The sequence below is a fragment of the Bactrocera dorsalis genome, chromosome 4 (genome assembly GCF_023373825.1).
Source record: "Bactrocera dorsalis isolate Fly_Bdor chromosome 4, ASM2337382v1, whole genome shotgun sequence".
In the NCBI taxonomy this organism is placed as follows: Eukaryota; Metazoa; Arthropoda; class Insecta; order Diptera; family Tephritidae; genus Bactrocera; species Bactrocera dorsalis.
In genome coordinates, this window is record NC_064306.1 from 43,028,530 (window position 1) to 43,056,120 (window position 27,591).

At 33.6% G+C, this 27,591-nt stretch overlaps 1 protein-coding gene across 1 annotated transcript in view; it reads right to left on the reverse strand.

The window, feature by feature from the left end:
- Window positions 1-7,498: 7,498 nt before the first annotated feature.
- The window catches only part of LOC105223636 (probable G-protein coupled receptor B0563.6), a 79,710-nt gene continuing 59,617 nt past the window's right edge, over window positions 7,499-27,591 (reverse strand). Inside the window, exons 4-10 of the mRNA XM_049455175.1 lie at window positions 11,607-11,756; window positions 11,456-11,549; window positions 11,234-11,387; window positions 10,973-11,168; window positions 10,781-10,875; window positions 10,560-10,712; window positions 7,499-8,403 (exon numbers count right to left, since the gene is read on the reverse strand). Coding sequence (XP_049311132.1) covers window positions 8,287-8,403; window positions 10,560-10,712; window positions 10,781-10,875; window positions 10,973-11,168; window positions 11,234-11,387; window positions 11,456-11,549; window positions 11,607-11,756 — 959 coding nt within the window. The 3' untranslated portion in view covers window positions 7,499-8,286. The remainder of the gene's footprint in view (window positions 8,404-10,559; window positions 10,713-10,780; window positions 10,876-10,972; window positions 11,169-11,233; window positions 11,388-11,455; window positions 11,550-11,606; window positions 11,757-27,591) is intronic.

A 27,591-nucleotide genomic window follows, 5' to 3' on the forward strand; every position in this document is an offset into this window, starting at 1 on the left:
AATTAGAAAAAAATAAATATAGGAATGAATGCATAATAATTTTAACTGCTAAGTTAATGAAATTTGTCGAAGCTACTACCTGGAAACAATGATGAAGTACCAATAATATAGTTTATTTGAGCTCGTCTGAAAATAAAGTCTTCCAAATTATAGTAGTATATTGTATATTGTATATTTGAGAACTAAAATTGTTCATTTGCGAAATCAGGCATATTTAGGAAGAAAATAACCAAAAAATGCCATTTTTAAAATAGGTTCTGCTTTATTTATTTGAAAAAGAATAAGAACAATAATACTGTTGGATTTACACATATTATTTTTATTGTACGCAGTAGCATAGTAGTATTAAAATCATTTTTAATTTTTCAAAAAGGAAAATAATTAATTTTAATCACTTTTCATTTTTTGTAATGTGGTACTTAAAATTTCAAAAACACAAGAACAATAAATACTTAGAAACTGCGGCTTTGAAATTAAATTTTGTTCTTTCCTTTTATTATAAGAAAAAATCTTAAACAACAATATTTTTTATAAATTATAGTTTATACATATGTATGTATAAAATTAAATAAAGATAAATTATTTAAAATTTTGCCTGCCGTTTTTTTTTAATTCAAGAATATAATTTAAGGGTATGGCAAGTCGTCATTAATTTATATTGCTAATAATTTTTATTAATTAATAATTCAGAATGTGTAAGTAAATTTCAATCAAGCAATTTAATTAATAATTTGGCCATTAAAAATATTCATCGGCGAATAAAAGTATTAAAACATCTAGACAGTTAGCCATAACCAGGGTTGCGAATTTTTTAATACAAAAATTTTAAATATGAAAAACGAATTTTTAATCCCAACATCGGAATTAAGAGTGAAACTTCAATTTTTACTTCGTTATGTTTTTTTTTTTTTATTGTAATTACTTTTAATTATTAATTCGCTGGATTCGTTTAATTAGTTTAATTAAATATTTTTTTTATTATTGAATACGGTATTTGGGATTACAAAATAAAGAATAATACTACAAATGTTAATTCAATCAATTCAATATATGTATGTACATATATTTTCGATAAAAGAGAAAATTAGGTTTAAGTACTTATGATACAAATATTTATTGCATAATAATATATGTATGTATGTATATACATATATATGTATGTATATATCTGGAGGAAAATCAGCTTATGGCTAGGATTGCAAAAACTACATTAAACAGGCAATTGAATTATTATTTAATAAAATGTTTTTATTTGTAATGCCAATATGCCAATACTGGATTTAAAAATTAAAATAATCTCTTATTCCAAAAATCGGATTAATAATTAAATATGAAAATTGTTATCCTAAATAGCGTAAATTCTCTAATTGAAATTCGCAACTCTGTTTATGGTGATTATAAAATTCAAATTTTGTTACAATTTAACTGTAATCATTCATGAAAAACGAAAGCTTTGTTTAACTACACATAAATTTTTCATACACAGTTGAACTTCCCTAACTCGAGCCCCCATAATAGACAAAAAAACTTCAGGTTAGAGACTTCGAGTTATGGAAGCAAAGTTGTATGAAATTTTACTTCTATTGCCAATTCAAGAGCTCAAGTTATGGAGGACTTCGAATTATAGAAGCTCGAGTTATGAAAGTGAAACTATACTATCTCTATTTATTTTCATCAATTTGTTTCTTTTTTTTTAATAAAATTTAGTTAAATTTAACTATGATTTATTTTATTTAAAATTATTGGTATAAAAGATGGTGTGAAACGACGCTAACCATTCATAGGTGAGTCAACCAGCGAAGACAATTTTATTTAAACACTTGAGTGAACTTTTCATTTAGCAATTAGTACATCCTCACACCAGTTAATGCAAAGAATACTTAATGGTTTCTGCCCATACTACTTATAAACCATAATTGAGTTTACGAAGCTTAAGCTTACCTTATCATAGCAAACAACCGCATTTGTTAATGGCCACAGCGCCATCTAATGCAACTTTGGGTGGGATTTATTTCAATAGAATTTAGTTTCAACCGACCGATTTACCGATTTTATTTGATTTTTTAATTAATATTAGCACTTTTACTTTCCACAAAACACTTGCACATTATGTTAACACTAAATCTTCGCTTTCTTTGGCTCTTCACTTATAATATGAGCCATATTTCGCTCACTTAACTAAAAGCACTGCCTTCGCGGCCATTTTGAATGCACTTGTGGCTTCACTTTTCTGCAGCACATACACTATGCACTAACTCGGCATCTTTTACATTTTGAGCCAAAACTTTTATTTATTACACTTCACACACAACACTTTAAACACTAAAACACTAAATTTATTACATTAGAACACATTATCACAATTAAAATTCAATTATTCACTTCGATCACATTTTCACAACCGCACGCTTGAACTTGAACTCGAATACTGAAGGTTCGTGGATTCACTGGAATGGTCCTTTTGGAAATTTTGGAAATTGTACAGTGGCGTCTACACAGATGTGCTCACTTTGTCGTTAACAATTTTATTAATTTCCGTCTATACCGGAAAATAAAAAATCAAAAGTTATCGAAAAATTACAAATAAAATCTAAAATTTTTATGTCAATTATTATTTTTTATGTTAATGAAGATAATATGGAATCACATAAAATTTAGGAAACAAATTATTATTATTAAAAATTATCATCAAATATTAAAAAAAAACACATTTTAATATTAAAAATAATAATCCACAAATACTAAAAAAATATTTATTTTAATATAAAAATCCTATTCATTATATATGATCTGGGTTGCAAATAATGCATTGAAAAAATAATTGAAATAACTTGCAAATTTTTTTTTATACCCTGAACATTTTCTAACACCTAAATAGATTAAACGTCGAAAACCTTATAAAATGTATGTACAGTGAAATTTCTAATTAAGAATAATCCGTCAACCGGACATCTACCATAATCGGACAAATTTCATGAAGACAACGTTTTCATTAATGTTTTCATAAAGAACCCATTCTTATGACACGGACACTATTTTTATAATATTTCGTTCAACTTATCTGTGATAAAAAAAAAACAAGATTTCATAAACGGTGTAAAAAAAATGTGTATAATTTATAGTTTCCGTTTTTTTTTAATTCTTATTAATATGTGAAGCTCTGCGATTTCTTTCTTTAAGAACAATACGCAAAAAGATCACGTCAAACAAATTACCTTGAGCTGGCGCCATCTGGTTTCCGGTGGCTTAACGGAAACTAATGGGATAATTGTCATTCATTCACTCCTGGCTGGCATTGATTCGCATTCATTTATTCAATAGTAATATAGTTCTGAATTGCAGCTTCTGACTCTAAGAATGAATTTTAAACACATTTGCCATGCCCCAATTGTGGACAGCTATTATAGCCGGACTAAAACAGTGCGACGGTGAGTGTCCGGTTAAGAGGAATTTCATTGTATGTATATAAATAAATCAGGATACACTCAGTGTTCCTGATATAGCCAGGTCCGTCCATCTGTCAGTATATAAGCGGCCTTGTCCCATAGTTTCTGAGAAAACGAATTGAATTGATTTCTCTGCAAGAAACAGGTCATTTATTGGAACCGCCGATATCGGGCTACTACAATAACATATACCTGTCACAGAAACGATTAAAACCAAGCCCTTTAAAGACTCTTTTATTTGGCAGGAAATCTCCATTCTGATTTTGAAATTAAAAATCAAATTTCCTTAGTTCAACATTTAATTTCACAACAATTGGAACTAAAATTGAAAAATCGAGTACTTAATTCAAAATTTTTTAATTAGAAAATTTCGTAACCCCGAAATCTGAAATAAAGCAGTTATCGATATTTTCGAGTTTTCCGGTTTAATTGCAAACTGCAAGAAGTAAAACTGTTTAAGGACGTGACTGTTCAACTTCCAATTGCCAAAACCTAACGAGCACATCAAACGAATATCAGATCGCCAATTAGAAGACTCAACGCAATACACAATCGCTGCAAAGGCAATAGCTTCCAGTTGAGTGTTCTTTAAAATAAGAGCAACATAAAGTGAGTGAAAAATAGATTAAGACAATATGCATAAATAGTAATAAATAAATATGTTCATTTTCATTTTGGCAAAGAACTCCATTAAGAAGATGGAAATGCAACTATGGGAAGCAAATGAGTGAATTCAGCACAAACCTGAAAGTTGTGATAGAGGGCGCTAAGAAGTCGCAAACTTTTTCAATTTCGTAGCCACTTGGGTATAGGCAAAGCTCAGTTACCACAATCATCAATTGTAAAATAGCACTGTGCAATTTTCAACATCCAAACTTTCAAATAGCTGCAGATACATTCTTTAAAAACAACAAAAGCAGTGATAATAAAATTTTATTATTCTTAAACTAGAAAACGCAGTGTCAGAAGCATGTTAAAACAGTGATAAAGTTAAAATTACCAATAGAAATGGAAACAAAACGAACAAATGAGGGAACAAATTAACTGACAATGAAAGTTGCGTTAAATAATTCTGATGACTGCTATTTTACAATTGATGACTGTGGTAACTGAGCTTTGCCCATACCTATTAATAAAATGTGCACATTTTTAGCGCCATCTGTCATAACTTTTAGCTTTGCGCTGAATTCACTCATTTGTTTCACACAGCTGCATTTCCATTTTCTTAATGGAATTATTTTCCGAAATTAGAGTAAACGTATTTATTTATTACTATTTATGCATATTGGCTTAATCTATTTTTCACTCACTTCACGTTCCCCATATTTCAAAGAAACACTCAACAGAAATGACTGCCTGTACAGCCATTTTGCATTGAGTTCAGCCTTACAATTGTCAATTTGATATTCGTTTGATGTGTACGGAAGGTTTGGGCGATTGGAAGTTGAACAGTCTCGTCGTTGAAGATTTTTACTTGTTGCAGATTTCAATTAAACCTTAACGCTCGGAAAAGATCGATAACTGGAGTTGCAGATATCTTGTCAAATAAAAGAGTTTTCTTTGAAAGATCTTGATTTTAACCGTTTGTATGTTAGCTATACATATATTACTGTAGTGGTCCGATGACTCGCTTCTTGCGGAGAAATCACACTTCTTGCAAAGAAAACAAATTAGAGCGTAATCATAAAAACTATGGGACTAGTTCGTATATGTATCTACAGACAGACGGAAGAACTTGGCTTAATTAAGGAGCACTGAGCGTAGTCTAATTATTTATGTACAGATGCGTGCAACTAATTAACAACGCTAGTAGGAAAAATCCTAATCCGTTGATATTTTCATTTTCGAAAAAAAAATTAAATTTATTATTATTTAAATTATACAATAAAATTTCCCATAACTGGACCATCGCAATATTTTTGTCCGGCTATGAGAATTGTCCACATATGGGGGCATAGGAAAAACTTGTTTTTTTTTAAATATATTCTTAGAGTGAGAAACCGCAACCTAGAACTATTTGCTATTAAAAATATATGTAAATGTGAGCTTATGTCAGCCAGGAGTGAATTAATGACAATTATTCCATAAGTTTCCGTTAAACCACCGTAAACCTGGCACCTTCTGGTCTCAAGTCAATTTGTTTGACGTGATCATTTTGCGTATTGTTCTAAAAGAATGTCACAGAGCTTAACATATTAATTAAAATTAAAAAAACAAAAACGGTTACTACAAATTATACAAATTCTCTGCACATTTTATGAAATTTTGTCTGTTTATCACAGATTATTTGAACGAAATATTACCAAAATAGTGTCATTGCAACGTTTTGATGTCCGTCTATAGGAATGGTTTTTGTAAGAAATTATTAATAAAAATGTACGGAATGTCCATAATGAGGAATTTCACTGTACAAACATTTCGTTACATTTACAACCCAGATCATGGGTAATGAAATGGATTTTTGTATTAAAAAAAAAATATTTTTGTAGTATTTATGGATGATAATTGTTAATATTAATAATTTGTTTCCTAAATTTTTTATAATTCCGCATTATGCTCATTAAAATTTGAAACCCATGTTTATAATAATTTACATTTTAATTTTGTAAAAAAGTTTAGTATTTTTTTTTTAATTTTTCGATAACTTCCGATTTTTCATTTTCCGGTATAGACGGAAATTAATAAAATTGTTAACGACAAAGTGAGCACATCCGTGTAGACGCCACTGTACAATTTCCAAAATTTCCAAAAGGACCATTCCAGTGAATCCACGAACCTTCAGTATTCGAGTTCAAGTTCAAGCGTGCGGTTGTGAAAATGTGATCAACGTGAATAATTGAATTTTAATTGTCATAAAGTGATCTAATGTAATAAATTTAGTGTTTTAGTGTTTAAAGTGTTGTGTGTGCTGTGTGTAAAGTGTAATAAATAAAAGCTTTGGCTCAAAATGCAAAATATGGCGAGTTAGTGTATAGTGTATGTATGTGCTGCAGAAAAGTGAAGCCGCAAGTGCATTCAAAATGGCCGCGAAGGCAGTGCTTTTAGTTGAATGAGTGAAATATTGGCTCATATTATAAAAGAAGAAGCCAAAGAAAGCGAAGAGCTAATTAAAATAATGTGCAAGTGTTTTGTGAAAATTAAAAGTGCTAATAATAATTAACAAATCAAATTAAATCGGTAAATCGGTCGGTTGAAACTAAATTCTATTGAAATAAATCGCACCCAAAGTTGCATTAGATGGCGCTGGAGCCATTAACTAATGCGGTTGTTTGCTATGATAAGGTAAGCTTTAGCTTGGTAAAATCAATTATGGTTTATAAGTAGTATGGGCAGAAACCATTAAACATTCTTTGCATTATATGATGTGCGCATGTACTAATTGGTTAATGAAAAGTCAACGCTGGTCCGAAGGCTGGCTCACCTGTGAATGGTTAGCGTAGTTTCACACCATCTTTTATACCAATAATTTTAAATAACTAGAATAAATCATTTGACTGATTGAGCTTTACTAACTTTACTTATAAATTCTGAATAAATAAAAATTTACAAAAAGATATAAATTAATGACGATTTAACTATACCTTGAAAATATATACTCAAATTGAAAGAGAGAACGCCTGGGAAATTTTAAATACTTTATCTTTATTTAAATTTTATACATTTGTATATATATTTTTATGGCACATTTTAGATAAATTTTTTAACTGATGCTCTTAGATTAAATATTAGCTATGTATTTACATTCATAATATATAGTACGCAGTTGGACTATGTAAGTCATGTATCAGGAATATAGTATATACATATTAATACATTGAAACTTAATTCATATTAGGTCAATTTATAAAAAAATATTGTTGTTTGATGTTTTTTTTTTTAAATCTTTAGTACAAGATTACCTTTAAAAAAATCTTTGCTTTTTGAAAAATGTAACTTCTCAAAAAATGAAATGTCATTAACTTATTGTTTTTTTTGAAAAATTTTACTGTAATGATTTAACAGAATGATTTTTAGTAATACTACACTACTGTAAGAAATAATATATCTAAATTCAACGGTATTTTTTTTTTATTTCTTATTGATTTTTTCCCAAATAAATGAAGCAGCACCTGTTTTTAATGTGACCTTTTTTATGGTTTTTGGTTATTTTCTTCCCAAATATGCCTGTTTTCGCAAATGAGCAATTTTAGTTTTCAAATATACAGTACACTAGTTTAACTTTATTAACAACTAAAGTAACAATTATATTTCATATTTACATAAATTTACCTACAACAAAAAATCAGTAGCATGTTTAACATAATAATTATATGTATATTATATTAATATATTTCTTAGTTATTCAAATATTTCTAAATGCTAAGCGTTTCTTCATTGACTTTCATATTCAAATATATGAACACAGATTATGATAAGAAAAAGTTGATTTGATAATTAGTAATTATTAATTACATTTCTCTGACCTACATATATGTCATCTAATTTACGCTGCGCGTTCAAATATTAACAAAAAAATTTATATAATTTTTAAGTTAGCAATATCAGTATTAATTAAGTGCTGTACATTTTTAAACAATACGCAATATTACTATTCAACAATAATTTACTTAACTATAAGAAATTTAATATATATATTATTTATGTTTATTTAAATATAATATTATATATAATTTATATTAATAATATTTACTTTTTCAAATTTTATTTCTACATTCTGAATTTCTTACTTATGTTTCAACTTCAATAGGAATTATCATAATTACATTCGATCGATGAGTTACCATATACATACAAGCATATAATTATAACTTTTTTGTTACAATGCAATGCGCATAACAAATCAAATGCTACTTGATCGTCCCATGCCGGTACACACCCCCGATGTCGTCGTTATATGGTGATTACGTAACGCTATTTTGTTGAAATGCATTAAAGGTGTTGCTCGTGCATTGGAAATCTGTAAGGCGAAATAATGTCGTTAATAATTAGAAGTTTATGCCTCAAGTGGTTAAATTATTTAAAAAAAAACAAAGAAAAAAAAATTTTGAATTCGATTGCATCGAAGCAAATGTGATAGTTCACTGTGATAGTTCAGTTTGTATGACAGCTATATGCTATAGTTGTCCGATATAAACATTCTACTCTTTAATTGTAGGGATGCTTTTGATATAAATCTATGCTAAATTTCGTGACGGTAGCGTTTCAAATAAAAAAGGTTTCCATACAAAAGCTTAGGTTGTATCGGTCAGCTTTTGTAAAAGCGATATGATATAGTTGTCCGATCTGAACAAGTTCTTCGGCGATTATAAAGATGCCTAGTATAATAATCTGTGCCAAATCTCGTTAAGACATCTTGTTAAGTATAAAATGTTTTCCATACAAGGGCTTGATTCTGGTCGTACAGTTTGTATGGCAGCTACAGCCATAGACGTTTGATTAAACGCACTTAAAATTTTTGGAATTTTTGTTATTAAAAGTGTAGCACAGCTAAGATTTTAAGTAGTCACAATTCATCACAGTCCTAACGGTGCACTCGGCTTAGTGATGCCTTTATAAATGTGAAAAGTTAGTACATAAACAGACATTTCATTAGGCACAAGTCGCTTTGGGTATAAAAATAATGATTTTTTGCAAAATTTTTCAATTGTTTTTAATTACACGAGAAAGATAATTTATATCTCAAATTGGATAATTATCAAGTAAGGAAGGTTTAAGTTCGGGTGTAACCGAACATTTTATACTCTCACAACTTGCAAAAAATCAAAGCCCGGGAGATACCTTAAGGTGTAAAATGTCACCCAGTGGATCGAAATATAAGGATTTTTATATACATGCACATACGACATATTCCGCAACAAACCTTATGTTAAAAAAAAAATTAAAATAATTATAAGTAGTATAGGGGGTATGGGGGGATTTTATTTATTATATTAACTATTATGCCACATACCAAAAAATGTTCTTTGGTTTTTATTAAGAAACCTTACATACAATCTTCAATCATATGGAGCAAAGTCAGTCGGATGTTCTAAAATCCTTATATTAGTTATATGGGGGGTAGGTCAAGTTTTCGTCTAATTTTATCTATTTATTTTAGAGGCCCAAAGATATACCGTTGTGAGTAAAATATGTTCTGTATTTTTCATTGAGATAGCTCAAATAATGGCCGATATATCCAGCATAAAGTCACCCGGAAGTTCGAAAATCTTTATATTTGGTATATGGGAACTCAGGGAAGTATTGACCCGATTCAACCCATTTTTGATACACATAAATACTATTATCAGGAAAGGTTTATGTCTGAATTTCAATAGTATGTCTCACAAATTGACGGAAATTTTTGGTCAAAAGTCAACTATAGATACTGGGGTTCACATGTTCGGTACGTAGGTAGTTTCGCTTTCAGTAGTATTTAACAGTAACGTTATATGGGGATTGACCGGAGTTATCGACCGTTATTGACCGATATTGACCGATTTTACTAGTTTACTAATATGTTTTTCAGTAGTACAAGTGTAAGCCAAGAAATTGTCTAAGGATACGAAAGAGTAGTTTCAAGCCAAAAAATAAATTTGTTGGACTGCCCCCATGTAGTCCAGATTGCAATCCCATTGAAAGTTTATAGGGCATACTGTCTTCAAAGGTGTACGCGAAAATTTCCTCGGATCTAAATCGACACAGCTCATTACGATGATCTTATATAGGTATAATTTATAGGATCTCGCATGTTGCCTTCTGACTGTTACAAAATTCGTGGCAAATTAACATGCCATGATGAAGGTATAATAATCACTTGAGTGACATATTGTTTTCCAATCTTACAAGAAATTTTACACAGAGTTTAAGGGGTTATCTTACAGAGGAAATTCTGAAATCTGAACAATCAGTTGCTTTTGTTTTGTTATACTTTGGGGAAAAGTATAAAAATCTAATTTATTGAGGCTAGTCGGAACAACAATCCATGATCCTTCGTGATATGAATTTTCCTAAATTAATTAGCACAAATATGTTACTACTAGTAGTTAGGCTTCTTCAAGTCATACGAGTAAGAAAGTTTATAAATATTACCCAAGAAGTGTTTACTAAGTTATTTTATTTAGTATTTTAACGCACCTCATCGACATGATGACACAATTTCGTTCTAACCCAAGGCCATTTGATGGTGCGTATCAGCGTATTTCGAAAATCCTCACTGAATAAGCAATATATGTAGAATGTTATAGAATAGTTTGTGAGTTCCATCAAATTGGCCAATGCTCGAAACACCTGCAAGAAAAGGCAAATTAATTCATTTAGAAATTTTTATAGTACGATAGCAGGGACTATGGGCAAACCTGAAATGAAAAGTTCGGCAATACTTCGGAAGCAATCGTCATGTGAACAATAGCCATAGGAGACACGCAAACAAGGAACAATATTGATGTACTACCTAAAAAGGCATGAAAGTGTCAGAGCTGATAATTTTTACTTTAATTTACCATAACTTCATTTTTATATTCGTTAGACAAATTGTATTTTTGACTTACCTAGCAACAAGAATAACCTCCGTTCTTCGGCGAATTTTCTTGGATCCTCATCGCGCACACAGTTCGAACGCGAAATCAACATCTCACGCCGTCGTTGACAAGTCTTTCGATACACCAACATAATTCGCATATTTAAGCCAGCGATTAATACAGTTGGTATTAGTTTGAATATTACCTCGAGCATTACTTTATAGACCTATGGAAAGGAAAAATAAATACTTTTGAGCTTTTGCAATGATAGCGGGAGTTCAGATCATTTACCGAGTAAAAAAGCGTCTTTAGGAATTCATTATTATCACGTCGAAAGTAAACATAGTTGCCATCTGAGTGTAATATACACTTGACCAGGACACCACGAAACACGCTTGGCGTGTAAATGATGAAAGTGACGAGTGTGGTTAGGAACACAACAATGCTAGAAAGTATAGTTATAATTTTTATGTAAAAACATTTTGAAGCTATATAACCAAGCATTTAACTCACCCAGGTGGTCCCATGACGGGACGTGAAAAGCCTGGATGACACACGGAGACATATCTTTCGATGGTTAGCACCAGCAACATCATAACACCCACACCTGAAAATATTTACAAGTTTGAATTCCTGTGATCTTTTGCAATAGTTGATGTCTTACCTAAACAACCGTTGCCAAGAAAAAGCTCCAGATGCGCTGTGTAGAAGGCGGGTCCGAATTCCTCCCAACGTCCGCGATCTTTATGCACCAGCATGCGCATGCCGAAGGGTATGGCGAAGACGATAGCTAACAGCGCTGCAGTAGAATAGGCTGTAATTAAAAAAAAATCTTAATAATGGTTTATAGGGCGATTACATATATATTATATTTTGTAGTAAAATCAACTATTCTAGATTTCCTAAACTCGTTTGCTGAAATATATGATTCATCTGATTCTAATTATTGTACCCTGAATAGGGTATATTAAAAATTTGTCACGATGTTTATGACACCCAGGAAGAGACGTCGTAAAGGCTATGACATATATACGTTGTAACAAAAAAAAACTGGAAATTGTAAATAAATATTTAAGTATTCATCAGTATCTACTTTGTCGCTTTCCATGTAATCCCCACTTTTCCAGTCCTCGAAACACTTTTCATAAGCACTTTTTGGGATGGTCTTCAGCTCCTTTAGCGAATTTTGTTTTATCTTTTCGTTCGACTGAAAACGGGTTCTATGGAGAGGCAATTTCGGCTTGGGGAACAAGAAAAAATCACACGGAGCTAATCTGGAGAATACTGGGGTTGATCGATGGTATTCATTACGTTTATGGCTTTAAGTTCGGTTAAAATCGTGGCTCGTTGCGATGGTGCATTAATTTTGTCTAAAGTCCATGTACTCTTCTTCCATAAATTTGGTCGTTTACGACGGATGTTCTCACGAAAATACCTCAACACGGCCAAATGGAAGTCCTTATTGATTGTCTGTCTCTCTGGAACAAATATCGATAATAAATAAAAAAAAAATTTTCATTCCGCTGATTGTTGACTTGTATGCCATAAACCCGTGTCTCATCGGCAGTCTTGCTCTCCATTAAGGTGAGATCGGAATTCGCACGATCAAGCATGTTCAAAGAGACCTTCTTACGGTATTCTTTTTGAAAAAAAAAATCAGCTTTATCGGGACGAGTCGAGCAAGAACGTGTTTCGTACCCAAAATATCCACCAGAATCATTCGAACGGAGTCGTAAGAGATGTTGAGCTGTTTTCAAGCACCACATCATTTTTTTTGTCCCTATGTATTGCTGCCACACAAGCTGTCCGATCAAAAGGTGCATTTGTCTTAAGCGGAAAAGTCATAAAAATTAATTGTACAATAACTGTAATGTTACTTAGATTTACACTTTGTTACTCTTTTCCTTGATCAATGTAAATCAGAGCGAAAGGTTTTGACTGCAATATGACTATCTAATACTCGGAGGCCAATAATTTATTTCATCTTTCATTGGAGATTGTATGCCTTGTGTTGGTTGAATGCGAATACAATAAAAATGAGAACACTCACAAAGATAAGAAAAAAGTGCAAGTCAAATACAAAACCGCATATATTTAGTCCCATGTAATACCTTGTAGGAAACTTCAGTGTAAAGCTATTTTTTGGAAAAATTCATTTTTTGTCCAAGTATTTTCGCTATAAAATGAAAATTTGCTAAGCTTTCTGTATTTACAGTTTTCTTACAAATTAAAACAGTATGTATTATAATCATAGCAAATTCAACATATAATAACAACAACAAATCATAAATATGGTTTCTGTGTAGGTTCCTTTTTCCTATAGAGGTCAACGAAAGTCCGAGCTGCTGCAAACTTTGTAGCACACTTATAAATCTTACACAGCTTGCAACATTTCTTACTTGATTGACGATGACACACTTTACCACAATTTCGGACAATTACAGTAAAAATCTCTACGTCTACATAAAGGCTACACAAATATTCACAGATTCTCATATGAATATACACTAAACAAAGAGAAAACAAGAAAAAAAGTTAACTACAGCTGCACTGAAGCTATAATACCTTTCACAAGCGCATTTTTTATAGCAAAAAGGGTATAAAAGGAGTTTCACCTAAAAAAAAGCTTTTCCAAAGAAGGATTTTAGTTTTATCGGTTAGTTAATATGACGGCTATATGATATAGTTGTGCGATATCGGCTGTACCGATAAATAAAGTGCTTCATGGTGAGAAAAAGGCGTGAGCAAAACATCAGATCGATATCTGAAAAACTGATGGACAGGCGGACAGGTAGACGGACATGGCCAAATCATATAATATGTGTATATATACTTTATAAGGTCTACGAAGTTTCCTTTTTAGTCCTACAAACAAAAAGTACCTAATACACATGTGCCACATGACTAACTCTATTGTGCAAACTTTACTCCTCCATAGGCTAGAAAAGAAATAAGCAACTAAAGAAAAGAACAATAATTTTTCGTGGATATCTTGCATATGCTAGGGCACTCATTCTCATAAATTCGTTGTCTCCTTCATACCGTTGTTGCACTCTTTTGTTGTGCTGATGCTGCTTTGTCTGCCGCCTGTTTGTTGCAGCTATAGTTCGTTGCAAGTATGCTCAAATTTACGTACAACTTTCAGGGCTCTTCCATTGTTGTGTTCTGCGCGCAAAGTTTATAACCTTTCAAGTTAAGTGAACGACATGCTTACCCACCTAGATAACAGGGTTGATGATATAGTCGTTACAGGAGTGTGGCGTGCAACACTTAATTCATATGTGTAAGGTAATTGGACATTTGTGTTTTGCATATTTTTTTAAATAAAATTGAAGGCGTATTTGGTGTATGTCTACATATATGTATGGAATGAAAGCTGTGAACTTTTTATGAAGACATATATAGATACAGATATTTGGATAGTTCAGGTTCAGATTGTAGAAGATACGTAATAATAGCATTTGGAAATCGTCGTGTTCGCATCACAGAGATAGTAGAGGATCTCACCAATTCTTGGGTAAGAAACTTGTCAATGCTAGACTCGTACTAAAAGGCCTTTATTTTTTGCAAAAACGACAGGAGTAGAGGTTGCAAAAGAGATGCTTGACAACTTAGCTGAGGACCTTTTCTTCAAAAAACGCTTGATTATGATGTCGAAACTCTATATCTATCTAGCAAAAGGCGCTCCAAAAATTAGCTGAAACCGAAAAAACTGAAATTCGCTTAAGGCATTGAGGGTCGTTCAAATTGAGGTTAATAACAAGTGTATGCAAAATTGGACTAGGTGGTGTCATATTTGCATCAGCTCAAGATAGAAGTGTACCAAGGCGAGAAGTTTATTTTTTTGTCAGTCCGGGTATATTTCGATCAGATGGAATAACACGGTTTCGTACCCAAAATGAATGTGTTCAAACTTTCCCTGGCGTCAATACACTTCATATTATAATGTCCTGGCCCTCAGTTTACACTATTCCGAAACACGTTGTATGCGTTTATACCTAGTTATGAACAGTATTTAAAGTTCCGGCATACTTTTCGGTTATTTCAACGGCAGCATGTTTATATCCCAAAAAGTACGAAAATCAAAAAATAAACATTAGTTTAGGACTAAATAAAACTTCCCAAATAAAAAAGTTTTCTGTACAAATATTGGGTTTTTATCGGCCAGTTTGTATGACAGCTATATGCTATAGTGATTCGATTTGAAAAAGTTTTTCGGAGAACGTAGGGCTGTACTTTACAATAATCCACGCTGTATTTCTTGAAGAAATCTTGTAAAATAGAAAGTCTTTCACACAAAAACTGGAATGTGTTTCGCGCGCTTCGCTCAACTTATGATTAACATAATCGGCACACAAAGCGTACTATTCGCAACACAATTCCCCATCTTGAGACCCAGCATTCATTACTGGATAATATTCGACCGAACAGGCCACACACTGACATATAGAACAACTTGGCGTCGAGATCTTAAATTAGAAGCGCACAAAATACTGCTTTTGCAATAAATGAAGTCACCCTCTCTTCCCAAGCGTAGAGCGAAGCGATTCTTGAAAAGTTTCAAGAAGGTTCGACGTTTTCGACCAAAATTTTGTTCAGCGATGATGCCCATTTCTAGTCCAACGGGTACGTTTGCAAGAAAAATTGGGGGTGTGATTTGTAGGCCGGTGAAATCATCGGTCCATATTTCTTCAAAAAAGATGTTGGAGAGAACGTTACCGTCAGTCGCGACTGTTATCATCCCATGATAACCGATTATTTGATAACTGAATTTGGAGATCGTGATCTCAGCGACTTTTGGTTTCAATAAGACGGCGACACTTCGCACACATCGAATCAATCAATGAAGTTACTGAGAGAATACTTTGGGGAGCAAATAATTTCACGTTTTGAGTCACTCCAGTTGCCACTAAGATTGGGTGATATCACACCGTCAAACTTTTTCCTGTAGGGATATGTAAAGTCTGAAGTCTATGCGAAAAATCACGCTTCGATTCAGTTCTGCCATTCGCCAATTATCAGTGAAAATGCTTGAAAGAGGCATCGAAAATTGAACTCAACGGATGAACCATCTGAGATGTAGTCACGACCAACATTTGAAGGAGATAATCTTCAAAAAATTAATGCAAAAGTGTTTTCTTTCAAATGGTAATAAACATTCTCTATTAAATTTGAGGCTTCTGTATTTTTTATTTTTAAGTATGAATCACTTTTTTCTTTGGCACCTATATAAATATTCCTAGTATCAGAAATCCCTAATAAAACCTTGACATTATATTTTAAAGTTTTTTTTATTCAAGTTGGATTTTAATTAAATATATTCTATAGGGTTACCCGATCGCACTACTACAACGCCATGTACAGATTACTAAAGCTATGGAAATAATAATGGTTTTCTTTCACTAGACCTTAAGCATATACGCTATTAACTAAGTTTACAGTAAATGTTTCAAATAAATGCCAAATATTAAGAAGTGCTATAGCTTCCTCTCCAATTAGCACAAAATAATCACAACCTCCGATCACTTGTGTTTTAAGTCGTTTAATTGTCAAATTACAGATTTATTCAAATTAAAATGTTTGCTTATTTGTGTCCGACAAAAAGTTTACAAATTGAGCAAACACCATTCATGCCACACTCAATTCCAGCCAATTAGTCAATTAAGCATATTCAATAGCGGGAAAAGCTCTATGCAAAGTGGCTGAACTTTTTCCACGCGCTGATGTTTTATTAATTTGATTATCATTAATTGCCATTAAATATTTGCGCGGAAATATATTTATTTCAAAAGCAAAAATTGTCATTTAAGGCGGGAAGCATTGCACAAATAACTGTTGTCATTGAACATATAACGGTAATGTGAAAAAAGCATTGCTGAATGAGAATACCTATTTTCCACTAAAGCAAAATGAATTTCCATTTGAATATATGTATGTAGCTTCACAATATTTAATAAATATGCCGGTTCATGTGGCATTATCCACTGGTTTAAACCTCTGGCGCCTCACTCTCCTCTCACCCACACTGCAGCACGTGTTAATGCGAAATGATTTAGCGTTATGGGATTTTAATATTTCCATTTAGCCATTTTGTAAATACTCAGCAAACCAGTGCACTGGTAGGCTCACGGCGTCGCTGATTCCGCAACATTTTATTATTATGTGCGAATAAAAAGCGCGGATCTTTGCCGGTGTGGTTTGAGTGCGAAACCTTCACACGCAGCTACGATTCAAAATTATGGCATTAAAGTTGGGATTTTATCAAATAAATTGCTTTTAATGGGTCGCACGTTGGGTCGGCTGTGTGCCCTTCATTGGTCGAATCAACTTTCAGCCACATTTAATTAGCGCAATTAAATGCGTGGCCACTTTTGTTGGTTTTGGTGGCAAAATAAATGGGAAAAATTTTGCGAAAAATAATAACCGTAATTAGAAATTTTATCAACATATAGGCAGGCATTGATTTTGAAAATTGTCTACATGCATTGCGGTTTAATATTTTATAAATATTCGAAAATGAATATTGATATAATTGTTAAAATTAGTTTATAAAAATTAGATATTAAATAAATCTTAATTAGTATTATTGCGAGGGCCGGCTTTCTGCTTCAATACAACAATTTTTTTCTTTTCAAAAATTCTCGAATTAACGCAGCCTTATGAATTGGAAATTGTTCATACAACTCCAATAACATGTTACCCAGAAGCTCTCTGTATTTCTCTGATTAAATTTTGTGTAACACAAAGCAAAGTGGGGTATTTCTACGATTTCCAAACCCGACCTATATCATAAGCGATCCTCCTTGAAGGTTTCTATCGCATCGGAGGAGAAATAACGACGAATATTACGATAGTAAGTAATACTTAAAACCGTCAATTTGCCAATAAACTGCCAAATGTCTGATTTGTCGACTTAGTCTCTTTCTTTTATTAAAGGTGGTTAGCCAGTTCGAGGTGCCTTACCATAGTTTTTGGAATATCTTTCCTAGGTCTATATATAATAATATAAGTTCTTAATTCTAGTTCTGTCATAATTAGACCATTTCTGTTTTCTTATCTTACATTTGGTTATTGATTTTCATCTGTTTTGAGCTATTTGTTCAAATTACACATCAAGCTCTTCTTTGCTGGTCCCTGGTCCCGGTCATTCTATTGACTCGTTTCGATTTCGTCTACAGAGGTTCCTAACTTGCACAACGCGTCTGATTTTTCGCGCCGAAATGCTCAAATTATGGGCAAATGGATGACCTTCCAGTGAGCTTAAAGCTTTCCTGCAATTGTCGATTATGTTGGAACTAATCTTTGGCGTCAAGGCCAGCAATGCCTTGGCTGTCCGTATATATAGAGCTTACTGGAACTTCTCCCTCTGTGCCTAGTACTTCTGCTTAAATGATGCTGGATAAGTTTGATTCGCTCAGCCCTATTCCGAAATCCATTTTGGATCTGTCGATATAAATTGATATAGTATCCTTCTCTCGTACTAAACTTCTTCTTTATTTAAATCTAGAGGGTATCCTCACTTGAAAGTGACTCATGAAATCCAGCCCAGGGAGGATATGATCTGACTTACTTAAATTAAGCATTTTCATAATACAGGCATGTTCATATCTCTCTCCGTTCCAATCATCTCACTACTTAATTCTTATAGCTAAATATGCTACTACTTTTCGTTTGAAAATGATGGTATACGGCCGTTCACAAGACTATATTTGATTAAAGGACCCATTCTCTTGCAGGTGTGATATTCTAAATAACCATACTATGTGTATTTATTCGTTCTTTAATATTCCTTTTACAGTTCTGTTTGAAATCGATCAACTACTAGGAGTTTTGATATAGGGACAAAGAATTTTGTTAACGCTAGGATCATATTATTGGTTTGCCATGAAATAAATGCCTTAGGTTAGGAACAGCGTACAATTTTTTGAAAAAAAAAAACAAGATAATATATTGCGACGAATTGAATATGTTTATAAAAACTTAATTTTTAGTTCGAAGAACTGGTAACACCTGAGCCATTTTTCATTCCTCACAATTTTCAATTATCTTACACCATCTGATCAAATTTATTCTGGGGTGACAAACAAGTACTATATTGTAAATTTATTATATATTTTCATACAAGTCTGAAGGAGGCTCATGAGCTTTTTACGGTTTCAACTCATTTTTAGGTCTCGTTACATTGTTGGACAGTTTCCACATCATATTTATAAACCCACGTCTCGTCACAGGTAATGATGTGTTAGCTGAATGTAGGGTCCTTATCTACATTGGCAAGTTACTCTTTCAGAACCTCTACTCGACCTCGTTTTTGCAAAGGTTTCAAGACTTTTGATATTAGACTACCATTGAAATGTTTCATACCCAAAACTTTAACCAAAATATTTTGAGTCAATCCACGGTAGATGATGGGATGTTCTACTATCCCTTTGTTGCCAATACGACGATGCACTGTTTCTTAACTCGTTTAATGTTATCGTCAGTAACAGAGGAGGATTGACGACTCGCAAGATTGAGGGAAGTTTTCGGTGTCTCCATGCCTTCACTGAATGCTTTGTACAACACAGATACTTGTGTTCGTGATATACCAAACTCCCCAAACAATTCTGAAACATTTTCTACGATTCACCGCACAACCCTGAGGAGAGATCGTTCGTATTCTCACTTTAGCTCGCCTTCAAACGGAAGGTCTTTGTCTACTTGATCTAAGACCAGAAGTCGTGAGCTGCTTGAGCCATATGTAAAAGAATCGTTTCTGGCCACTCTGAATTGAATGGCAATCAGTCCTGGTAAATTTTGATCAGGTGGTATATATAGATTGACAAAATAACAGTACATAAAACGAACCCTTTCCACAGTCCTTCTAAACTACTGTACAAGTATTTTTGTAAGCACCCATTCGATTTAACCTCCGAACTTGAAACGCTTGCCTGACGTCCAATGATTGTTTCACATTTAAAGCGGAACAATGGGCGAGTGTGTAAATTTACATACAAACAAGCAAACAATCACACATTTGTGAATGTGTTATATATACAAAACAAATGGCAAATATTTTCGCACGATTTATTGAAATGCAATAAATAATAATAAAAATGAGAAGTGTGTTTGGAAATTATTTTTGACATTTCATGCGAATTGAGAAATTGTTTCAGGGTGAAATGGAGAATTGATGAATAGCTGTTGTGACTTATGACCGAATGATATGTGGACGTATATATAAATTTCACATATATCACGAATATGTGTTTTTTTATTCAAGGGAGCGTTTTAAAATTTGTAGAAAGGGCGAAAATTTGTATTTTTTTCAGGAAAATATTTTGGAGTAGTATATTTTACCGAAAAAATAAAAAAAAATATCTTAACCGCCGATATCGGACCACTATAGCATATAGTTGCCATACAAGCCGATCGAAGAAAACCAAGTTCTTTTATGGACACTGTTTTTTATTTGAAAGGGTTTTCTTAGAGCGTTTTTCTTGTTTTTATTTGGCAATGTCATACCTTGCCTAATGTTGCTAAATGATTTCAAAGTTATATGCCTAAAATTATTTAATGTCGTTAAAAATTAAATATCAGCAGGAATTGATGCAATTTAACCAGACTATATGTATAGTACATATGCAATAAATCCTGGCAACACTTGCAACTTCCGTCACCCTTCTTTACAAATCTACGTATACAAAATATTGAAACGAACATTTGCGATAAGAAAATTTACGACTAAAGGGCACTTAAAATGCAATTAATTTACTTCATAAATTCCTTCGTTACGCACTTAAGTTCAACGACCTCAACCCCAGTTAAATTAGAGACTTCGCCTAATATGATTAAATACTGCTACCAAACAGCGCAGTACAACACCTGCAACGACTTAGCGCAAATCCTTCAACGAAATAAATACTCATATATTTTACGTATAGTTGGGATACACGCTCAACCTTACAATCCATATCCAGTTGAGTGTGCCCCCTTAATGGGTTGGAGTGGGTGTCGCATATTCGTGGAAGTGGAGCACAACGATTCATGCTCGCACATTGGCATATACGATTCATAAATCAAAATACAACATCTTCGTGGGAATTTCCGTTATACCCTGCACCATTGGCACCGAACAAAAGGTACCAATTATTACAAAGAGAGTGAAATGTGCGAATATGCAGCTTATAAGCACTAAGTCATAACAACAGCAGCGCTGTGAGAGAGTGGGTGTTTAACGGGTGCTTCAAAAGCAGAGCAACGGCTTACAGCGGTGTTTGGAGTCAATAGTAGAGAATAGGGTAGGGGTGGGATTTAAGCTGTGAAGTACAGTCTTAGATTAGTTTGCTCCCCAAAAATTCAGTAAAGGAGTATTAAAGCGAGCTAGGCAATGGTGATGCCGCTGTAAACTTGGTTTCCCATTTCACCAATTTTCAAACAGAAGCAGATATGCCATTTAGTACTCAGCGAGATCACTACTACCTAAAAAGATATTTGAAATGAACTATTATACATCTTGTAACCCCTCACCAGAAAGTTTCAAGCAACTTAATTACTTGGTAGATTACACTGTTCACATGAGTAGATTAGATTGATTTACATACGTGAAGGAATTATTGCTTTATGATAAAATATGTTTTATATTATAAAATGAATTTTATGTTAAGGGGTTATATCCACTTATGAACTCCAACCAATCGACTTTTTCGTTTATAAATACAAGTTATACTTTTTGCAATCCGAAGATATACCGAAAACTTGAATTTGATCTAGAAAATAGTTTGAGAGGAATGAACTTATCTGTGAGGATTTTTAGCTTAGTCTAATTGGTTCCCAAAACTTTAAAAACGTTTTTCTAACATTGTTCAGTGAGAAAAATTTCTTCGAAAAAGCTGGACCGATATGCTTAAATTCGTAGGTATATTTGTGTGATACCAAATAATGATTTTTGATAATAAATGTAATTTTTGAGCTACTGTGTGATTTTCTGCACACAAAACTACTATTTTTGAGAAGCCGTCTTACGTCAAGAATCAAAGTTTAGATTAGTTTTTCGATCATTACATGTATTCATCTATGGTATTAATACATAATATATTTTGGATTTTGGATTTGAGACATTATTAAGCGAAAATTCTTTCTCATCGTCAGAAAACTGTCTTCTTGATCCCTCTGGAGTGGCAAGGTGATTAAGGGAATCCAAAATTTTTCAAACTTAATCGCGCATATTAAAGTACAATAAATTCTGTAAATGTACATTATTATACCCTGAACAGTAAATATTAAACTTGCAACGATGCTTATAATATCTAGAAGTACAAATCGAAGAGCCTATTAAATGCATGTACATATGTATGCATGTAGTATATAAAAAAAATTATCAAAAATACGAGCTGAGCGTTTGAAACAGTCCCTCTGCGTGTTTGTGAGATATCGATCTGAACATTTTCACTTGCCATTTTCTTTCCAAGAAGCTGTGAACTTATCGGAACCACAGTTATAAGACTACTACTTAAGCTCCATTTTATTGCATATTTGGGGATTCGAGAACAAAAACAAATTTTAATCAAATTGGGAACCAATTAGACTAATAGCTTTATTGTTTTTTAAAAATATTCTCCATTAAAATCTATGTATACAAGCAACCATTTGCTTGGAACTACTTCATGCGCGAACAACTTTTGTTGGGCTCGACTAATTTGGAAACAGCCAACGAGTCGACTGCTTACTCTCGGGTTCATATGCATAAATTCAACGAATAATCGACTCTTCACCGAATTCACGCGAAATGTTAGCGATTTAATTCAATTTTTTGGTGAGACGAATAGTTTAAGTTACTGTATACAACCCTACGGGCGCACTTATGTCAAAACGTTTCATGACATATAACATCAAATATGTCAAATTTTACATTGGGAGATTGCCAGATTGATCTTTCTAACGGAGTGGAGATCTTCCTCTGCTTTCCATTCGGACGGCATGACCTAACCAACATAGCCGCTGTCTTTTAATTCGCTGACCTATGTCAATGTCGCCGTATAACTCTTACAGCTCATCATTCCATTGAATGCGATATTTGCCGTGACCAATGCGCAAAGGACCAGAAATCTTCCGCAGAACCCTGTCTCACGAAAACTCGTAACGCCGACTTATCAGATGTTGCCATCGTCCAAGCCTCTGTACCAAATAGGAGGACGGTGACGATGAGTGACTTTGTAGAGTTTTTTCTTTCTTCGTCGAGAACTTTATGTCATCTCAACAGTGACGTAGGAGTCAAGTCGCGAGTGTAGCGACTGTTTCTTTGATGGCGGACTCATACGCTTCGCCGTCGACAATCTGATTGGATTCTATTAGTTTTGGCTTTAGACCTGGCAAATGTACAATCGATCAGATTTTCACCATGCGCCAAATTTTGGAAAAGACCCGTGAAAGGAAGAGAATAAAGTTCTCTGAGCAGTTTTTTTTGACTTGCAAATGGATATAACACTTTAATTGGTTCGTGAGATTTATATAGCGGTAAAGACTCATATTACTCCTGGGTCTTCTGATTTCATTCATACCTGTTTCCGTTGAACTTAGACGCGATTTCTGGGAACGGATGTGCAGCCATCTATAGTTTAAAAGTGACTCGAGAAGATTACGTCTACACCTAATGCATTTATTTCTTACAAAATATGGATTCATAAGCTCAAATAGAAATAGCCTCCTTCCGAAGCACCCATTCGGCCACAGCAATACACACGCTTGGCCACACTGAAGGACCTCCCACCACCACCATTTGCAAGTGGCATCATTTACTGCGAAGTAGTCGTTTCTGCAGTGCCACTTTAAATTACAAAACAACGAATGGGCAACGAGTACACATAGTGTTGGACCTAGTGTGGCAGGAAGTATTGGTGCAATCGGTTTCAGCAGCTATAGTAACGGCTTGTTGAGGGCTTTGTTTTCGCATTTGAATGCGCAACCATTCGCCAGGCGGGATGTAATAAATTGTCACAATAAATTATAATGCACAGAAGTATCAGCAATCAGGCGTGTAGCCAGCAGACGTGCCGTTATGCATACTTACAAACATAAGTTGGTGTGCCTGTATTTGTGTGGATGCACGCATGGAAATGGGCAAGAATTGTGGTTAGTTAGAGCGTTCGATTCATTTTCTGCTTTTCTGTTTTCTCTCTTTCCCTTTTTCTCTTACTTTTCCGAGTTTTTGCATTGATGCTGCTTAATGCTATTATTCTCAGTGACTATCGGCGCTTTGTTTTCCTTGGTGGCAGTGTAAGTGTGTGTGTGGCATAATATGCAGTGTCCTTTCCCATTAATACTTCATTGCTGCTGCCTCCACAGTCTCCCTTTTTTGTTGTTTAAAACGCTGTGCTTCTTCTTTACACTCCTTACTACACGTTTAATATGCTTTTTATGTGGTCATTTTGTTTGGTGTTGCCACAAACAACTCTGCATCCCACCATCTACGTCAATATTCATTTTGCCACACACCGCCTCGTCGACCGCTTGCGTATTATTTACAGTTTTCGTCCATTTACAATTCGCCACACCCTGATCAATTGCTTGGAATGTAAAATCTGTTTTGACCAGAAACCTCATGGAATTTACGAAAAATATGGTGTTTTCAGTTGCGTAGCACGGCAAAACCATAAATGAAAAGCGGGAAAAATCAGCATGAGGCAAATAACTAAAATAAACAAATAAATGCCACAAGCGCAAAGTGTGTTTGTGCAACGCGCTGCCACATTTCACCACATCACTGTTGCGCCTTTCCTTTTCTTACTCATTTTTATGCATATTACTATAAATATTTTGTTTTTATGCATTTTTCAATGCAACCATTTACGTTGCAGCCATTCAATTCTGACTTGCCCCTTCACGCTTCATCCCTACACTTTTTCTTCCATGTTAATTAAAGTTTACCCATTGCTCTGGGGCCTCGGCAATGGCAAGCGCGCAATCAATGAATGAATGCTGGTTTGACAGGCTGACGCACCAATCCGCAGCTTGTCGAGCTTTACAATCCCCACTGGGCGATATTTTATTCATGCAGCACTTGTCCCTTGCTCACTTGCTGCTGCCTGCAGCTGTTGAATTGTAATCAATGAAGAATTCATTGCATGTGAATTCAATTGGACTGCAAATACAAATACAAATACATTTGTTTTTGCATTTTCGTAAATGCATTCACTTATTTTCGTGGAGAGAGAACGAGGGATATGCAAGCTAATTTGAAAATTTACAAACTAGTTTCCAGTTTGTTTTGTTGTTTCCAGAAAAAATTCAATGTTTTATTTGTATAATTATTATTATGATATAGTTATATAACCAGTGTTATACTTTTAGCTGATTAGCTCAGTTAAGATATCAGAATTTTAGAGATTTTGGTTGGAAATCTCAATTCGCTCAAAAATACTCTCACAACCTAATTTTCAACAAAAGGTGAATCCATTTAAGCTGTTTGTGACCTAAAGAATATCAGTGAAGTATGTAAGAAATAAAATAATACATACTTGGTCGTTTAAGGATGTCGGAAATTTACGTTTTTTATGGTAAGATAATCTTTTAATTCGAACTGTCTTAGATACTGCAAAAGACATCTGTCAAGACTTTATAACTATAAATAGTTTTTGACTAAGTCAGCTTTTAAATGCTTTCGATATAAATATATTCATCCGTTTTTGTTTTCAAAATTAGAAAAATAAAAACAAAAAAAAGAGTAAGGAAGAGTAAAACTCGGGTGTAACCAAACATTTTATACTCTTTGCAATTTGTAGGCATCAAAGTCAGGGAAAAAGCCTTGCGGTATTTTCGCTAGTTGGCACTGAAAGCGCGTAGTAGTTCTAGTTTTATTCGTCGCATCGGGTCTTGCTATACCTTTTTGGAAAGCTCATAACACGTGTTTGATTGATTGTCATTTCTTTTAAGCCGTTCGTGAGTTATAGCGTCGCAAACATGGAGAAAAATAAAGTAAAAATACGGCATATTTTACAGTACTACTACGATAAAGGCAAAAATGCATCTCAAGCCGCCAATAAAATTTGTACAGTTTATGGACCCGATACAGTTTCCATTTCCACCCCACAACGATGGTTTCAACGTTTTCGTTCTGGTGTAGAGGTGGTCGAAGATGCGCCATTCTCTGGAAGGCCTGTCGAAAATTGCGATAAAATCGCTGAATTGGTCGAAAGAGACGGCCATAGTAGCAGCTGTAGCATCGGTCAAGAGCTGGGCATGAGTCATCAAAAATTCATTTCAATTTCAATAAAAAAAAATTCAATAAAAATATCGCAAGACTTTTTGACAACCCATTACTTGAAGATGTAAAAACGGTATGTTCGATTAGATATATGGGGGCTAAAAGAACTGAACTGTATACCCCACACTTTGACCGATATTTTCCTTTAAAAGTCAACTATAGATACCGAGATTCAAATATTTGATATCCAGTGGCTAGTTTTGGTTGGATTTGGACTATTTTTGGCCATGAGGTGGCTTATTCTAAAGGCATTATTCGTACAAAGTTCTATCCCACTATATTAATTGTTTCTTAATTGTGTACTGAAAGTGAAAGAATTGAATGAAATTTAATATTTTGCTGCATGGGAAGAAGGTGTTGTCCGATTTCCATTATGGTATGAAAAGAACACGCCATGAACTATAGATAGTCGATAGTCGATTTTATCTAAAAGTGATTGGTGCCACTCCCGTCGTTAAATTTTTATCCCGGCTCGCATAAAGCCCACTTATACTATGTCGGGTGCAAAATTTAAATCCTCTAGCGTATTTAGTTATTGATTTATCGCCCTTGTTGGTAGTTTTTAACAGTATCGTTATTTGGGGAGTGGAAGGGATTGTCTTCCGATTTAACTGTGTCTTCTCTTTTAACTGTGTCATTAGGGGTGCTAAAGGGATTTGTCCCAAGTGAGTTTGGCTATTGTGGCTTTAGTAGTGTGGGAGATATGTGCATTAAACTAACTATTTAGTGCTTAGTTATGAAACTTTATACGTTTTGATTAATGGCATTTGTGGGCGTGACAGTGGGCCAATTACGCTCATCTTTGAACTCGTAATTTTACTCAAGTTACAAGCAAGACACGCAGTCGAGATATATTCTCATATCTATCTCGAATAGTTTCAGGTGATAAATAAAACCTTCAGGTGAACAAAAATTATTTTACTCTATATCAACAGAACAAGAGTACAGAAACGAACAAGGATATTAGCTTTCCAACGTATGTTCAGGATGTTCGGAGAATGGAATATATTAAATTAAGCCATCTCATTGCCAAACCGCCTAATAATATTGCCAAAAAGTTTATTAAATACAGCCTGATTTGATTATTGAAAATCTTGCATTTTGAAATTGAACACGAAAAAATAAAATTAATACGCAGCTGATTGGTATTATACACCTAAACGGAGAAGTCAATTGCATAATACTTGATTTGATCAGGATCTTCGGTAATAACTATATTGGCTCTTCTGAATTTATCAGTAGCCTTAGTAAATTTTTGTGATATTATTATATGATATATAGCGAAATAGTCTCGGATTATCGGTTAAGTTAGTGGCTGTTCATCGTTAAGCTGTGATTGGTGGAAGACAATTTATGAGGACTGGAGATGAAATAGAACCAATCATGCTTAACAAAAAGACGAGTGAAG